The following is a 19,462-nucleotide window of genomic DNA, read 5'->3' as shown; positions in this document are numbered from 1 at the left end:
ACTATACAAAATTATACTCATCTGATCTTGATCCAAACCAAGAAGACATAACCCAATTCCTCGATAACACCATTCTACCAAAACTCAACATGGAACAAATAAACACACTAGAATCACCAATCACTGAAAAAGAACTTCATTCCGCATTGAAAAGCATGCAAAATAATAAAGCACCAGGTCCGGATGGCTTCCCTGCTGAGTTCTATGAACATTTTTGGTCAACTTTATACCCACTATTTAGCAGAACAATAACAGACATAAAACATAACGCAAAATTCCCTTCCCACATGAATACAGCACTTATATCACTCATCCCTAAACCTAACAAAGACCACACCTTCACATCCAACTATCGTCCTATCTCACTTATGAATGTCGACATAAAAATTATTAGCAAAGCACTAGCCCATAGAATTGAACAAATTATACCGTATATAATCCATCCTGATCAGACCGGCTTCATAAAAGGTAGACATGCATCTAATAATACCCGCAGATTATACAACTTAATGCACTACTCATCAGTACAACAGAAAGATACTCTCATTACCACATTAGACGCCGAAAAAGCTTTCGATAGGGTCAACTGGAAATTTTTATTCAGCACGTTACAAAAATTCGGCTTTGGAGAGTCGTTTATTAACTGGATCAAGATTTTATACACATCACCATCGGCCACAGTAACAACGAACGGACTAACATCACAAAGGTTCACACTGCACAGGGGAACGAGGCAGGGATGTCCACTCTCTCCATCCCTATTCACCATTTTTATTGAACCTTTAGCAGCAGCTATCCGTCAAAACCCAGCAATCAAAGGTATTGAAACACCACAACAAACACATAAAATCTCACTCTATGCAGATGATATCCTACTATATATACAAGAACCCCTAACATCTACTCAAGAAATAATTAAAACAATTCAGTCCTTCTCAAAAATATCCGATTATGCAATAAACTGGAATAAATCTTCCACCCTCCCTTTACATAAAACCAAATGGGATGTGGCTCCCCAGCAATCACCAATACCTATTTGTCAAGATCACATCACTTACTTAGGCATTAAGATTTCCTCCAGACTGTCAGAGTTGGTAACACTCAACTTCACACCATTGCTAAAAAAAATAGAAGACGACTTGCTCAGATGGCTCAATCTCCCAATCTCCATAATCGGCAGGATAGCAGCAATAAAAATGACGATTTTACCAAAAATTAATTACCTATTCTCAATGATTCCAACCCACCCCACACTCACCTGGTTTAAATCACTAGACTCCATTATAACTCGCTTCTACTGGAAAAATAAAACGCCAAGGATAAAACTCACTACACTTCAAAAAAGTAAGGTTCAAGGAGGACTAGAAGCACCAAATTTCCAATATTACTCAATGGCTAACCAACTGCAATACATATACAAATGGATTCGCCCCACCCAATCTGATATTGTATGGCTAGATATAGAACAATCATTATGCAAAGAATTAAATATAGCTGACATACCATTCCTCACCAAATCAATTAAACAACACACATGTTTTAAGGCAGTAACTATAGCCACCACTCTGACAGCCTGGTGGAAATTTCACCAAATCACTAATTCTACATTAGCTCCATCTAACCTCACCCCACTGTGGAACAACCGTGACTTTATAAGCAATAAAAAAACATTGAACTTTCACACATGGGCGGAAAAGGGTATCACCCACATTAAGCATATTTTCAAATCTAACACATTTAGACCATTTCCGGAACTGGCCCAGGAGTATGGCATCGGGAACAACGAATTTTTAAAATACCTACAACTCAAATCTTCTGTTCTGACAAAAATAAACATCAGAGACACAAATTTAGAACTTCCACCGGCAATATCAGACTTGGTCAACATTTCCTCTCCAAAGAAACTTCTCTCTAAAATATACAAAATGATCTCAAATCAACTTCAGACCATATACTTACCAACAATAAAATGGGAAAACGATCTATCAATAGCCCCTGATGCCAACTTCTGGACCCAAATCTGTAAAAACATCTATCACATGTCCAAAAATTCGAATCTTCAGTTAATACAATACAAAATACTTCACAGAACGCATTACACGGGCAATAGATTAGCTAAAATGGGATTCACATCAGAAATTTGCACACATTGCAATCAAAATTCTACAGATACATACATTCATGCAACCTGGCACTGCACTCCAATCAAACACTTTTGGGAAGAGGTCACACAGGCACTATCAACTATAGTTGGCTGCCACATCCCAATGTCGCCTTCCCTTTGCTTGCTGGGGGACCTCAGAATAATAACTGATAAAACCATAAACTCTAAAATACTCCTCACAGCTCTAGCCATCGCCAAGAAAACTATCCTCATGAACTGGAAAACCAGAAATAAATTACACATTAACATCTGGAAAAATCTTATAACAGACTTCATGGCAATGGAACTCGCATCTCCCCTTCATAATAACACATCTGAAACTGATCCCTGCCGTCCAACACTTTCTGACCTCTTACAGCTATGAATCCTTTCTCTGTTTTCAACTCTGACTTCGCTCACCTTCTTACTCAACCCACGAATATTCATATTAGTTGTTTAAACTTGTTTCTGTCATCATTGTTATTGCTATCTTTACTGTTATGATTACTAATTTCACTTTTTTTTTTTTTTTTTTTTTTTTTTTTTTTTTTTTTTTTTTTTTTTTTTTTTTTTCATTGTTGTAACTACTGTTGTTGCTGTCTTTTGCTCTTACCGTTATGATCACCACTGCCATCATCATTGTCATTTATTATTATTATTAATATTATTATTATTATTATCATCATCAATATTGCCATTGTCAATGCTGTTTTAGAATTAGATATCATTGTCATCACTAGTGCAATAACTTCCCCCTTATCTCTTCATGGGTTTTTAATGCACCACAACATAGAATAAAAAAAAAAATAAAAAAAAAAAAAAGAAGGATTAAGGATATATGGAAAAACCTCACAAACACCAAGGCAGGCTAGACAGGCGAGAAGTGGTTTCAACGGGACAGCATCTCTGTCCCAATTTGAGACACTCTCGCACTGTACTCCCTATTTTAATGCACCTTAGACATTGCACATAACACACATAACACAAAAAAAAAAAAAATTAAAAATTAAAAAAAAAAAATAGGAAAAGATATGGACTGATGAGATGAGGGGGAAGGTTATATTATATTATCTTATCTTATATTATCTTATTATGTCGTATTTTATGCAGGATTGACAATGGCAATTATTACATAGGAGGAAGGATGGAAGTAAAAAATCTACCAACACAATATTGGCAATATGGTGGTAGTGGGAAGTGGGATGGTGATGGTAATAACAATGGTAATACATAATAAACGGTTACTTTGTTTACGCATACACACACATACACATAACCACACTCACACCCGCACACATACACACTTAAACACTTAAATCACTCTTGTCACTGCTGGAAATATGGATTTACAAGATTGCTCACTACTGCACTATGTTGGTTTGTTTGTATGTATGCCTGATTGTTAAATAAAAAAAAAAAAAAAAAAAAAAAAAAAAAAAAAATATTATATTTATATATATATATATATACACACAATTTATTTATTATATCATTTCTTATATCTACTGTTTATATTGAAGGCAGAATGGCATACAAAAGGAGGGCACAGACACTGTTGTAATTAACATGAACTCAACCTGCAATTTCCTCATTAAAAATAGATTCAGAGAGAAACTTCTGCTGCATTCGATTACGTAAAATGAAACAAAGAGATAATTATAGTTCATTTATAGACATCTGATCTCTCTTCTTCACTAATTCTTTCTTTCTCTCTTGTGCAAAAAGCAAAACACAATACACAGACGCATGAAGACACGCGTGTTTACATGACAGTCTCATTAAAGGCAAGCAGTGAGGTGTTAAGCTGCTGCCTGTGTTTTAATAGTCCACTGAGGGAAAGCTCTTCAATGAGGCTGTAAAGCACAGACAGATGGCTGATCGCTTTGAATCATGCAGGGGGTCTGGACCACGGCTATATAACCATCCAACAACCAGGCAAATAACCTATAGCTAATTACTGAGGACAAATGAGACTCGTATTCTTTATGTGACAGTTCACATGAAAGTAAAAATAGTGTCATTATTTATTCATCTTCATGCCATTTTTAACCAGTGACTCTTTCTTCTTCTGTAGAACACAATAAGAGATATTCTGATGAATGCGGATGCTGCTCTAATCCTTACAACCAAAGCATAAATGCGCAGGGGCTGTAGAGCTCCATAAAAGACAATGATGCACTATAACTACAAGTGCATTAAACTAGTCCATTACAAGCCTTCTAACAGTCTTATGTGACAAACCAACAATTAAGTGGAAAAAATCTTGTCATACAGTAGTTCTCATATTTCATCTATACTTCCGTATATTCAAACTTGCTGACAATCAGAGGCATTTGGTTTCATTCACATGGCCTAGGGCAGTTTACAGTTAATGATGACTTTTTCCCCAATAACCTTATGCTTGGAATATAGTGCAAATGGAATACTTTTATGATGACATTTAACTTTACAGTCTCTGGTCACTATGTGTTTCCACTGTATGAAAAAGAATCTCATGAATAATAGTTGAAACATCTCATTTTTATTCCTTGGAAGAAAAAAGTCATACAGCAGGTTTCGAACAACATGTTGACATAATTCAAATTTTTGGTGAACTATCCCTTTAACTTCAATAGGATGTGTATGAACATAAAAGTGCCTTATATGGTAAGTTAAGTATGATAAATCAGCATTTGTTATCTTTTTTTTTTTCAATATATGTCCACAGAAAATGTTACATACACCATCACTCAAACGTTTGGGGTTAGTACGTTTTCTTTTTTTGGGGTGCGGGGGTGTAACCTTTTATTCAACAAGAATGCATTAAAATGTTCATGTAACAGTAAACACATTTAGAATGTATATAATTTCCACTTTAAATGATATAATAAAGATATTAAACAAAAAATTGTTTCTATAAATGCTGTATCAGGTATCAACTGTATCAGCCTTGGTCAGCATAGCTACGTTTTGTTTCAAAAACATTAAAACATTTTACCGACCCCAAACTTTTGAACGGCAGTGAAGATTGAAGAATGATCCTAGCTCAAATATGCTAATGTACATTGGCCTTCAGTGATACTAATTATACAAACCAAAAGTTTCATTTTATGTGTTATTAAATCATTACTCAGATCTTATTAATATGATCCAAACTAAAACTATGTGCACACAAAAACACAGCTGTGTACACACACTTGGAGACAGAACAAAACAAAGAGCTAACAATAGCATGCTTATTCCTTTCTTTTTGGCATCCTGCAGCATTTGCTATTTGAAGATGCTTTTAGCTTTCATTAATAGCATTCTATTATGTCATCCAAGATCCATTATAAGTGTGCAGCGCCCTGGTACAGCAAACGTTTGTTTAACAGTCGTGTTTGCTTACAACCACAACACGAGAGCTTTGAATATCTGTGAACTGACTCCACTGGGCAATATACATATCTTCATATCTGTATGATACAGTAATCAGAGTTTGTACTCTAGTAAGGTTTATGGGAAATTTGTCTATTAGGGGTGTTTTTGATTCGATTCAGGAATGATTTGTGCAAATTCAGAACGATTCGATCCAATTCACAATGAGATTTGATTTGATTTAATTAAATTTCATCTAATTGACTTAGAGAAACTATTTAAAGTGGCTATATGTAGAATTTAGTTATTAGCGAAACCAGTGGCCGTTAAGTGAACAGCAGCCAGCAAAATTATTGCTCATGCCCGTACTCGTGCACACGTAACGTACCAGATACCCAACGTGATTCAAAGACCCAATATACTCGCAATATACTTGATCTTTGCTAAGAAGTAAAAAAAAAAGTTGGAAATACCTGTTATATATTGCAATATTTTGTTAACAAACCTCCCGACGCCGTCCAAGCTCCTGAGAGCGACGTTTAGATGAATATGTAAATATGTGCTGCGTGTTTTCCTCTCAATAGCAAAATAAACACACAACAAAAATGACAGCATTGAGAAATCATCTGATCATAGCGATGATGTGGATATGTTTGCACCAGCTCTGCAATTCACTGCCATCATGACGACAGATGAGGAAATTTAAGTTAAACTGTTATGATAGTTTGATCATAAAGTATATTTGAGACTATAGACTATACAGATGTGGCTATGTACGCAGATGTAAATTAGCCTATGGCTAACTCTGGTACAAAACATTAAATGGAAACATTTATTTGAAATTGTACATGGTCACTTATAAATAAATAAAAAGGAAATGTGAGACTATATTTTGAATGAATCCCTTTTCTTTGCATGAAACATTGACGTCAAAGTACAGAATAGCTCTTTCTCCATTCCTGAACATTATATAAGCTTTCATTTCATGTGTCACAGAACATGCGTCACAGAACAGAAAAGAGGGGCTTTCAGGAGCGCACATAAACGTCACATCCTTTGGATTTTTGGCAAAAAACGGTTCCTCATATAAAAATCAGTAAACAGGCTTTCATAGGAAGTCATGCATTGCCAGCATGGTTCAACTTAGTTATCGTTATCGGTAAAACCCACAATCGATCGTCCTCTATGCAGGATACTAGGAATATAACAAAGAGTGCAATGACCCATAAAATATTTTAGAGCTGAGAACACCAAGGAAATTATTCTATAATCCATTTTCTAAAGATATTATTTATTTCCATGACTTTCTTGTTCTGGAAATAGCAATTTTAAAATTCTCTATTTTCAAGTTTTCCATGACAATGGGAAGGGGACCCTAAGTAAACTAAACCAAATATTATAATATTATCTGATATATTCAGTTTTCTTCAAGGTCTCTTATGCAAATAAAGAATTAAAAAATCAGCTATATCCTAAGACCTCTTAAATTTCCAATAGATATCGTTTCCTGAAAAGTATAACTTCAAACATCTCAAAAAGAGGAAATGCTGTCAGTGAGGAAAGTCACACAGATTCTCAAAGAGTTTGCACATGCCAGTGGTTAATGTAGAGAAGCCATAGAGTTAAAAGTGTACCTATTTACAGATGATGCTGAATGTGTCTCAGAGCCTTTCTGGACTGTCAGTCACTCATCACAGGCAGGAAGCCCACCAATGGGAACAGAAGAAGGACATAGTTCAGCAAATAGAGGACAATGACTGGTCACCTGAACCAACACCTACTGGCTTTTCCTGTTTAGGATATATACAAGTGCTGGGAAATTGTGAGTACAATTTAAAGACTGTCAGCACAATCAAGATAAGAGGGTGACACAAATAAATAGCAGGAGTGAAAGAGCACAAAACAGCACGCCAGACCGCAAAACAGCCTGAAACACAAAGCACAAACGCCCACAGAAAGAAGCCATAAGAGAAATACATTTGCTTAGCACTTTAGCCTGGGGTTTTTTCCACCTTTGCACTGATATCTAGAAGCTCATCATCGAAAGATTTTGTCGCTCGGCCGTGTCTATGCACCAGCGTGTGGGGTGAGATCGCTGGCTGAGCAGAAGTCACCGCAGTAAGCCTTCTTTTTCATAGAGGATTAGTACAGATTACAGACTCTGCTGCCCATCTGAGACACTTAATGCTAAAAATCGACATCCAGATTCCAAGTCAAACATTCTCTCTTGTGTGAAGCTTACGGCAAATGATCCCTAACCCTCAGCGGACTGTATGATACAACTACTAGATACCCAGCTAATAGGGAATGTTCTCAGAACTCTGGCTTCTCTCAAATTCATGAAGAAACGCTCTTCCAGTAACATTAACAAATGGTTATCTTATCTGGTCTTTAATAATGTTCTCGAAATGTTGACATACATTTTTTTTGTATCATTGTTTTCATCATTTAAAGTGATAGTTCACCCAAAAAATGAAAATTCTGTCATTAATTGCTCACCCTCATTTCGTTTCAAACCTTTAAGACTTTCGTTCATCTTCCGAACACAAATGAAGATATTTTTGAATGAAATCTGATTTCTGTCCCTCCATTGACAGCTTCGCAACTACACTTTGATGCTTCAAAAAGTTCATAAAGAGTAATACTAATCCATATGAATTAAGTGGTTTAGTCCAAAATTTCTGAAGAGACTCAATCGTTTTATATGATGAACAGATTGAATTTAGGCTTTTATTCACATATAAACATTGATCAGCGAAAATAAACATAAGCTCAACCGAACCTGCTTGACGCATGAGAACAAACCTTGTTGGTTCTTGCTGAAGCTCAAACGGACAGAAAGCTCTCAGATTTCATTAAAAAGATCTTCATTTGTGTTCTGAAGATCAACGAAACTCTTATGAATTTGGAACGTCATGAGGCTGAGAAATTAATGACAGAATTAAAATTTTTGAGTGAACTATCCCTTTAATAGGAACGTTAGCAAAACATTCTTAGAACATATTTTGTTAGCTGGGTACTCGCCAAAAGGGTGAACAGCTTTGTAAACAGCACTCCTGGAGGAAGACGTGACACCGTAGGCTGTGTAAAACTATCCATTAAGGAAGAGAAGTGAAACAGGAGTGCTGCAAAGTGCAAACTGAGATCAACTTGCACTTTAAACCATCAAGCATTACGATCTTCTTCTTGAAAACTGGAATGTCGTCTCCTTCTGCTCCCACGTTAAACAAAATCTCTCTCTCGCTGAGAACAGGGGCAGGAAGGAGATGAGCAGAGAGAGGTAGACTGGTTATGTAACCTTGTTGCCCTCAGGATGAGTCCAGACCCATACATTCACTCTGTGTCATGAACCCCGTGAGGACAACAATGAACCGCACAAGCTGCAGGGTATGAATCCACATAAAACACTGCTAAAGTCTTTGCCGACAAAAACACTCGCACATAGATCAGTACCACATAAGAAAAGCTGTATATGTATAAAAACAGCTTGGGTAATTGGTTATGTCAAATTTACAGCCTTCATGGGGAATATTTATTCCAAATTGAATGAAAATACTCATGTTGTGTTGTGTTGTCAGTACAGTAGAAGGTTGATTTGTAAGAAAAAAAAGAGATATGATTATGGCATGGGAACATATGTTTTTCCGATACAGATTCAACTAGACCGCATTAATTGAATCGACTTCTACAGCCAATTTGATTATATTAAAATAAATATAAGGCAGCAACTGAACTTTTTAGATAGGATTTTAGGTATTTTGAGGTATGTGGAATTTTTTACATGCATCTTCTTTGCATTCTATACACAGGGCTGAAGCCATGCAAGATAAGGAAGCATGCACATTCATAACTGCACAGTGACCCAATGTATTTAGCCATTGCACATAACAAAGCAGAAAAACAGCTGATTGGGGAACAGGAAGCAGCTATTGCAAGAACATTGAGATGAATAAGCAAGGAGTCTTTACAGTCAGCGGGTCATTAGCACAATATAAACCCGTATAAACCCTGACAACATTTTTTTTTTTTTTTTGATAACTGCATGTACACAGCTACTTCGCTTGAGCGGCTGCTCGGGACAACTGTCAGTTATAGACCATGAAAATGAAAATCCTGTCATCATCGACTAAACACAAAAGTACATTTTTTATTGAATTTTAGTTTTGATAATTAGATTTTTGTCTAAATATTTCAATTCAGCTTTAATTTAGTTTTATTTCAATTTTTGTTCTGTAATTTTAGTACTTAAACTTGACTTATTTCAGCCAAGGCAACATGAATTCTGAATTAAGTTTGCATTTTTCATCTTATACTCATATTTTTATATAGTTTTAGTTGTGTGTAACAACACTGCGGGTCATGTAATCGAATTATGTCAGAATCAGACAAAAATGTTAGAATGGTTTGTTTTACACCCAAAACTATTATATGACTTAAAAAGGTATAGAGTCATTTGGACCACTTTAATGATACTTTTTGTTGCTAATCTATCTTTATAGAAGCTCCAGTCCTAATTCCCTTTAGTTGTATTTAAAGGGTTTAGTTCACACAAAAATGTACATTCTGTCATTAATTACTCACCCTCATGCCGTTCCAAACCCATAAGACATTTGTTCATCTTCAGAATCTATTTAATGAAATCTGTGAGCTTTCTGACAGTCTACACAACTACCACATTTTTTAAGCACCAGAAAGGTAGTAAAGAAGACATCATAAAAGTAATCCATGTGACTCCAGTGGATTAACCTCAATTTTATGAAGTGACAAGTGTTTGTTGGCACCAAAAAAAAACATGATTTGCCACAAAATATTAATCTCCGATGCACGTTCACGCAACAATGACTGCTGTCACATCAACACAACATGCATGTGTCGTGGTGCTCTCATGAACGTGCATTGAAGATTAATATTTTGTAAATAAAGTTTTGAATGACATGAGGGCGAGTAATTAATAGCAGATTTTTCATTTTTGGGTGAACTAACCCTTTAAAAGAATGACCAACTACAGTCCATTCACTTTAAAATCTCATTTAATATTATATTTAGTAGACAGTTAAATAATTAAACGATGACAGAATGTTAATTTTTTGGGTGAACTGTGAAGTTATACCCAAGTAAACATCCTTGCAATTTGAAGTGAAGAATACTTTTTATCATTCTTTTTTAAAAGTGTGTTGATACCTGTATGAAAACAAGATCTTACCTTAAAGGCATATTTGCGGCTAATGTGATCTTCAGGTCCAACAGGAGCGATAGTGTAGCTGGGCAGAGGAATGCTACCCAGAACCGACTCTTCACGACTGTCTGTGGGGGCAAAACAATCCCACTGAGGTTTTCACTGTGTCTTTCTTTCTCCCTCTCTTCCTTCCTGGCATGTGATACTCTCTGAACTGTCTTTCTCACACCACTCTGATAACATCATCACATTTCACACATTTAAGTTTAGCCTCGCACTGCCTCCTTGTTTTGCCTTGACCATTTCTTTCCAGTGGCGCGCTGGCGACACCGATGTGAGTGTGAGTGGGAGTGAGAGTGTGTTTATGTGTGGGTGTGTCTGAAACAGAGATTGAGTGGTGGGTCGACAAGTGATAAGGGTGGCTCGATTGGGACATAATGGGGTAAAAATACTTCAAGGTTGGTTGAAGGAGAGATTCCAGACCGAGGCAGGTCTCTCTTTAATTTGAGCAAGCGGGGAGCTGAGGGGTCTGTGACTGGGAAGAGCAGACTGACTGGAAAAATAGGATGGATTGCATACCATTATGACAAAACAGGTGTGGGGGAGGTGTGACAGTAAAAGAGATAACTCACCCAAAAATGTTTATTTACTCAGTTATCTTCCGTTTGCAGATATTCATTTGTTAATAAATAAAAGATATCAGAATATATTCCTACGATTAATTTAAATATATATCAGAATATCAGTGATTAACAATTTAGACTTCTACATCTGTTTTTTTGCACAAAGCATTCATTTGGCTAAATAAGTAGTGTGGTAAGAGTTGTGTAACCAATGACTGTGTTGCATAAACAACAGCATAAGGATTTGTAATAACATAAGGGTGAACTTCTTTAATTTAGCTCTCTCTTACGAAAAGGAAGTTTATTCAACTGTGCTATACTAAACACTTATTTTAAAATAAAAATAAGAGTGTACTTTTTATGTAATTATCAGAGATACACTTAACAAATTTATATGCAAGTATGCTTGGCTTATTCTGACAAGTATAAAGAAAAATGTACACTTGCACTTTCTTTTACAGTAAGTGTACTTGCATGTATTTACAGTGTACTTACTAAAGAAAATACTTGGTAATATAAGGAAACCACATGGTTTAAGGTTAGGTTTAAGGGTAGGTTCAGGGTTAGTATCTAGTTATTACTCAGTTATTATAATTACTACATACTGTAGTATGTAAGTATGGTTGCCATGGAAAACCTAGGTGTAAACTAGTTGTGTACTCAAAGTCTATAACTGTAACACTTAAAAGTATACTTAAGCCAGTTTGGTCCCATGTACTAACATAGTACGTTTACGAGTATACTACTGGTACACTGATTTTAGTATACTTACATCATAAAATATACTTTTAATTCAACTTAAATTTATTTAATCAAAATAATGTAAAGTAAACTTCTGTTTTGTAATGGCTGTTTTTGTTAATAACAACACAAAAAGTTTTGAGTCAGCTGAAATAGCATGTTGAATTCCCAGAGAGGGTTTGGTGTGATCGAAGAAACTGCATAAATATGAGAGAGATTAACCCAAAAACATCATATTACTTTCCCTGAGTTATCCACTTTCAGAGTTTGCTAAATGTGTCATGTTAAACTCTGGGGACAATACAAAGCAAAAAGATTGAGTTTGCAATTTGTTGAAGTAGGCCAATAACGCTATTACTAACCAAGTAATGATAATAATCATTATTATCTGGGAGAAAAGTTAGCAATTAAATGTCCATGTGTAAATGTGATTCTGTTTGATGTTTGGTGAAGACACTCACCTTTGTAGTAGAAGAGGCAATAATCAGCCAGAACAAACCATTTTCTTTTCCACAGCCGCATCCCTGAGCTGTCCTGAAAGTACAAAGCAACACAAACACTGATGGGAAAACACACACCCTCAGGCAGCTGAAGACATCTGATGGGGAAAGACAGCACTTCAAACACACTTCCAATATGCAATTCGCAGCAATTCCCTATGACAGTGCCGTTTCTCTTCCCGTTAAAGAGTTTATTCAAAGTCTATTATCGAAAACTATTCATTTAAATACACTCCTGATGTTTTCATGCCATGAAAGACTTGTGTGTTCATGTGTGTTTGTGTCTGTAAAACTGACTGGCTGGCTGGCTCTCAAAAAGAAAAACCAAATGAGCAGCCAATCTAGACAGCTTTTTGATGCGTTTGAACGTTCAAAATATGTTTTTCAACTGTCCAAAAGTGCCTATGATGCCCCAAAAAAGCCATCCAGCGGGGCTGTGACCACTACTTATGTTTTGAGACACACATTTCCCCCGATATTCAGATGTGTGGTCAACCAAAATGGGGTTTAAACTAGTGATCGACCGATATTGATTTTTATAACCGATACCGATTATTTGCATGTTTATGTGCCCGATAACCGATATGCAGAACCGATATTTATTTACTGTTATACTTCAGTTTTTGACACAATTATTACAACACAAATGAACTGAACAAACCACTGTATTTATAACAATCACTCCCTCCTATATAATATATATATATATATATATATATATATATATATATATATATATATATATATATATATATATATAATATAATCACTCCCTCCTATATAATATATAAATATAAAACTTTATATTCATACACAAATAAATAGAGGGGTCTGAGTCCAAAAAATAAAGTGCCTTTGTTTAAAAATAAAAGCTTTGATGAGGTAAAAAATAAAGCACAAAAATTATTCTAACATACTGGGGGGAAAAAAAATCTAAATTACATGAATTTTAGTAGCTATTTTAGTAGTGTAACTTAATACTCCCAGTTAAGCAGAACTAGGTTGTAGTGTTTCAGCATTCTGCTGTAAGCCTGCTTCATTTGTTTTCATAAATGGTAAATAAATCAAATTACAATAAAAACATTTATATTATTACAATATATTATTTATATCTAAATTATACACATAATTTATAAGCATCAGCAGCAACAATGTTAACAATAGGCAAAATAAATGTTAAAAGTCTAATGTTTTCATATGGAGAAAATAATTGACAGGGGAGTCATATAACTTTTGCAGAAATGTAATTCATTTTAAACAGTTTTAGAAGGTTTATGTGCCGTTTAATAGGTTTAAAATAAAAGTGAGGAATAATTCACTGGGTAATATTAATTCACTGAATAATATTAGCTGGAATATAAGATTGTCAGGAAAGTAACAGACAAAACAGCATATACATCATTGCATTTTCCAACTAGTATGTTATTAATTATTAATAATATTTTTGTAAGTCTAGATCATGAAATGCCTTCTGACAAAGTGCTGTTTATCTATGCATTTTCACAGAACTATATATAGGCTACTCAACCGCGATCGCGCGTGCAGATAATAAATAATTAATTTCCACAAAGTGGTATATTTAGATGTGTAGTAAATGATAATATAATCTAGGGTGTTTAAACAAGATACTCTTGTCAAAAGTTTCATTCAGTGGCCGTGCTTGAGCATTCCTGATCATCATCCCAGTGAGTGCTCAGCAATATGAACGAACTTTTTTTCGAGACTAATGGTGAGCAAATACAACAGATAAAGAATTAAATTCAGCGCTTTTATTTTCAACATGCACTCATTCATGTCTGTTTTATTTAATTCATGTAAAGTTACATCTTTATTGGGGCAGGACATGACGGATTACGCTACGTGACTCCATGAGTTCGTCTCAATTTTTTAGAACCAAGCTGCATAAATAAACTATATCAGGCATTTATGTCTCAAACCTCATTTCTGCATGCATGTCTGTTATGTTAAATAAAGTTGAATAATTAAAGCAAAGCAAGTACTTTGCATGTGCACAGAGTTGTTGTTAACTGATCTCCTCAGACGCGGGCTGCAATGGCGGAATTCTCAAAACGGCCACAAGATGATGCCGTTTATCGGCAAATCCGATATTACAAAACCGATACCCGATTATGGGAAAATGCTTAAATATCGGGAAAAATATCGGTAAACCGATATATCGGTCGATCACTAGTTTAAACCTTTTAAACTTTTTTGTCCCACCAGTTTGAATGATTTGGTCTTCTTAGGCAGCTCACTAGGTTTTGAAACACCAACATAACTTTATGTAGTCCATGTGTAATTTCTGCATTCCTGTGCCATTTAGTCAAATGATATAAGGCTATAATTTTAAACTATGGGTTCGTGAAAGTATATAGTATACTATAAAGTATAAAGTATACTATAAAGAAACTCCAGACAAAAGATTAAACTGAATTTTATAAAACAATGACATGCCTAATTATTAACTAATTTCTAACTCTAACTTATAACTTTCTATCTATAAGCTGTTGAACATGGAATAATATCGAAATATCATTCAAAAGTTTGAAAAGTCTTTTTACTCACCAAGGCTGCATTTATTTGTTAAAAAATACAGTAAAAACAGTAATATTGTGTATGCTCTCAGCAATATTGTGTAAAACTCTGTGTAAACAGTAAAAAAGTGTTTTCCATTTCAATATATTTGAAAATGTAATTTATTCCTGCGATGCAAAGCTGCATTTCAATCAGTCATTACATCATTACGTCTTAAGTGTCACATGATCCTTTTGAAAAATCTTTGAAAAAATGTGCTAACCCCAAACAGTGGTGCAAGTCATAGATATTATAAGTGTTACTGAGACAATCTGGTATTTTATACAAGGAGTTCCTGGTTTTGGGGCCTCTGGGTCTGTAAAGTCTAAAAACTTCTCATGTAAAGTATCATTTGAAAGTCAATGTTTGGTTAATCAGTAAACTGTCGCATTGATCAATTCTCTTACCTGTTTGTGGAGCCATCCACGTACCACTACAGGAACACTGGGATTCCTCTTTATGGCATAATCTCGTTTACCAAAGCTATGGACCCTTCCACTGGACTTGGATCCCTATATCACACACCAACACACACACACACACACACACACACATACACACACACACAGAAGATGAGCAGGGGGATTGAAAGCTCATTCATCACACATTAGTCTAGACATCTGCCAGGGGTGCACAGCTGATCTTACACACCATCGCTGGCATTCTGTGGGCACAGCAACGAACGTAAGCCAATCACACATGCCAATGCATTAATACGCCTAATACATCACCATTGCACGCCGTCACTGCCAACAATAAGAGCTACGAGCAATCATTCATCTAGAACAGTCCAAACGCAGGCAGGAGATGATGCCACGGGTAGCGTTCCTGCTGGTGCGTTTCTCCGCATCTCTCCACATTAATCAAACTATGGCAGTCAGCCGTCACAAGTACACTTCAGATATTTTTGCACATGCATTCTGACAGGTTAAATTACATAATGATGATTACAATGTTTCCATTATGACGCTATAAGTTAGGATCAAACAGCAGCTGTTTTTATATCGCGAAGGTCTAATTCCTTAGATTAGTTGTTCTTAAACTTTTGACTCGAAAGACCCCCGAAAAAGGACTTTTTTTAAATTATTATTGTAATATGTTCCTTGAGGTTCAATTATAATAATGTTAATAAAGTTTTTTGCACACACATATATATATATATATATATATATATATATATATATATATATATATATATATATATATATATATGTTTGTGTGGAATAATTATACTTTCAACCCACATTGTCTGAAATAATCCATTTTTAAGTGGCGGCTCCTTTAAGGCTTGTGGTTTGTGATGCGGCTGCTGTCAGATATGCACATGTAAAGTACTTGATTATAATTTTAATAGTAGTAGATATTATATTTAAAGTTAAACTATTTCAAAAGTACTAAATTGCAACATCATTACAAATGTGTAATTACAAATATATTTAAATACAAGACATACAAGTTTGAACAGAAATAACATTAAAGGAAATTTTTAGCTTTAATTCTTGTCAGTACATTCGCAAGTATGTTTAACCATATTTCAAAGACAATAGAAGTAATTCAGATTTTACATTTCAAGATGCACTTAAGTCCTGCTAATTTTGCAGGTCAGTTTGCACTTAAGTATATTCTTTAAAGTGTATTATTTCCGTAAGTTTTCAGTACTCTTTTTAAAAGTATAATACTTTATATATACACTGCTGTTCAAAAGTTTGGGGTCGGTAAGATTTTTAATGTCTTTAAAAGAAGTCTCTTCTGCTCACCAACTAATGCTGCATTTATTTGATTAAAAAAACAAAACAAACCCAGTAATATTGTGAAATATTATTTCAATGTTAAAAAGCTGTTTTCTATGTGAATATATAGTAAAGTGTATGTATGTATATATATATATATATATATATATATATATACATACACATGCACTTTACAATATATATATATATATATATATATATACATACACTTTACTACTAATGGTGAAATTGTACTTGTCGAGTTGATTATACATTTAAATATATACATTTTAAAAAAGCATTATTCAGCTCATGTGCATCACATTCCAAACAATGCACCCTTGCACAGATATGCACCAAATCACTCACAATACGAATCCCAATCCGTTTCATGGATGTTCTGTGTGTGCGTCTGAGACGGCAGTCAAGGGCTCTGAGTTTGTGTCGCCAGCACTGGGGAATAGTCACGCAGCCCAGAAGAATAAACACTCGAATTACCAGAACAGATGCTAACCAAGCATGGAGAATATTCAGCACCAGAGTCTTCAATATGCAGAGGTACTGTCTTCTACTTCTGTCTCTACAAAATCCCAGCTGTATTTCCCCACCCTCTGACTAGTTTCTGACCTTTGATCCTGAAGTGGTGTCCACAGTGGAGGAGGTGACGGTGGTGGAGGCTTCACTAACTGTGCTGGAGGGTCTTGTGTTCGCCTGTGGCTGCTTCTGCATGTGTCCACCAGTCCTGTAGAGGAGAGCACAATGATGCTTTTCAACGGGTACATTACATTTACATTTACTCATTTAGCAGACGCTTTTATCCAAAGCGACTTACAAATTAGAACAATTGAAGCAGTTAAACTAACAGTAGGACGTAGGGTACAGCAGATTCTTCAAGGAATTAACTGTTACATTCGATACTAGGGCTGCAACTAACGATTATTTTGATAATCGATTAATCGGACGATTATTTTTTCGATTAATCGATTAATCGGATAGAAATTAAATTAGATTTTTTTTTATTATAACTAAATAAAACCGTAAATCAGGGTATTTATGTGTAAAAGTGTACTTTAAAAAGTGCAAAAGCCACACATTGAGTTTTACTAATATCAATATTTGCATTGTTTTTAATGATAATTGCTGATGGCAAGTTGACAAACATGATTATTGTTAAAAAAATGATATCCAACATATTATGTTTTAACACAATTTTTGTTAAAACAAATTTACACAGACATGTTGTTCAGATGTGAATATCTGAACTAAAAACAAACTAAAAACATCTAAAATATATAATTCATTTAATTTTTATTTAAAATTAATTATATATAAGGAATATAAGGATAAAGAATATAATATATATTATATATAATATATAAAAGAATAATATAAGGATAAATTGATTAAATAAATATAGAAAGACTGAAAACAATTGTGTGAATGTAGAGCCGCAGTAGATCGCGTTTGAAAAACAATTAAAACTTAGTAGACAAATGCTATAAAAAGAGAACGGAATGGAGGTAACGTTACCAGGCTTGAGTAAAGGACAGGAGAAATTATGCATTAGTGCACAAGCATTCGCTGAAAACCACTGAGTACAGTGACTAAAAAACAATATTTTACTGCTGCTGTTATTAACTGCCTTTATATTTAGTGCTTCGCTTTGTAAAGACCGTTTTAATTGAACCTATTTCTGCGGTAGCGCTATTTTAATCCATCACTTACGTTGCGAGCGAACTGATTGCGCAACCTGATGCTCGAGACAAAATACAGACATCCCAAGATCCCGGAAGTCCCGGGAGTCTCCCGCATATTGATTGCGGCTCCCTGATGCCCGCGAATTAGTTCAAACTCCCGAAATCGCGCAAGCGAGACAGAAGAGACTGCTCCAAACCGTGTAGCGCGCGCGCTCGGCAGAGCGCCTGAGGGAGAGAGACCTTGCGTGTGTGTGCGTACCAGTAAACGCTCCCCGTGACGTAAGCAGACCAACTAATCGATAATGACATTCGTTGACAACGATTTTCATAATCGATTATAATCGATTTTATCGATTAGTTGTTGCAGCCCTATTCGATACGTTAAATTAGTGATGCACACTTTAAATCGAAATCAAGACATGGCTTGGTGTGATTAGCAAATCGCAAAAGTTTCGATTTAAATAAATAAATATATGAGCTGCGTGTTTCTGTGGCCACGTTCACACAGCAGCAGATTACTGTTGTCGGTCCTGTAGTTGAGTCCTTAATAAGTTTACGTTCACACAAAGTTCAGTTGTTTACGGGAGTGACAATCACATTCTTCAACTGAACTTGCATCCCGTAAATATTCAGGACTCACACTGTGTGACCGGAACCGGACTGGACAACTAGTTGTCCGTCACGTCATACAGTTTATTCAGGTTTAGACGACACCACACCACACATTTAGGACCATACAACAAAGCTTTGCCTCGTCTCTCTTGCCCCCATTTTAATTATCCATACTTTCCATAATTACCCATATCATATTATTACTGCTTGATAATGGCATGTCAGTGGGTATAACTTCAGGTAGTTTCCACATCAGTGTAAAGGTGAAATCCTCTGTGATCAGAAGTCTCATTCATAGTGCTAGTATAGTTGAATGCTAGCATATGATGC

At 35.2% G+C, this 19,462-nt stretch overlaps 1 protein-coding gene across 15 annotated transcripts in view; it reads right to left on the bottom strand.

Annotated features, from left to right (window-relative positions):
- Positions 1–19,462, bottom strand: part of plekha7a (pleckstrin homology domain containing, family A member 7a) — a 93,547-nt gene that overhangs the window by 32,323 nt on the left and 41,762 nt on the right. For 10 of the 15 annotated variants that reach the window (XM_077194471.1, XM_077194484.1, XM_077194474.1 and 7 more), the window contains 4 exons: positions 17,451–17,565; positions 15,501–15,605; positions 12,481–12,553; positions 10,683–10,783 (listed from right to left, as the gene is read on the bottom strand). In XM_077194471.1, the coding sequence (XP_077050586.1) occupies positions 10,683–10,783; positions 12,481–12,553; positions 15,501–15,605; positions 17,451–17,565 (394 nt within the window). Of the gene's footprint in view, positions 1–10,682; positions 10,784–12,480; positions 12,554–15,500; positions 15,606–17,192; positions 17,277–17,450; positions 17,566–19,462 lie in introns of all 15 variants that reach the window. The other 5 variants (XM_077194469.1, XM_077194470.1, XM_077194472.1 and 2 more) reach the window with 1 other exon arrangement.

This window comes from Siphateles boraxobius, unplaced genomic scaffold (assembly GCF_051911475.1).
Source record: "Siphateles boraxobius isolate OS27281-9 unplaced genomic scaffold, OSU_SipBor_1 32, whole genome shotgun sequence".
Taxonomy (NCBI): Eukaryota; Metazoa; Chordata; class Actinopteri; order Cypriniformes; family Leuciscidae; genus Siphateles; species Siphateles boraxobius.
Note: the sequence above shows the minus strand (reverse complement) of the source record. Positions and strands in the feature narration are given on the sequence as shown.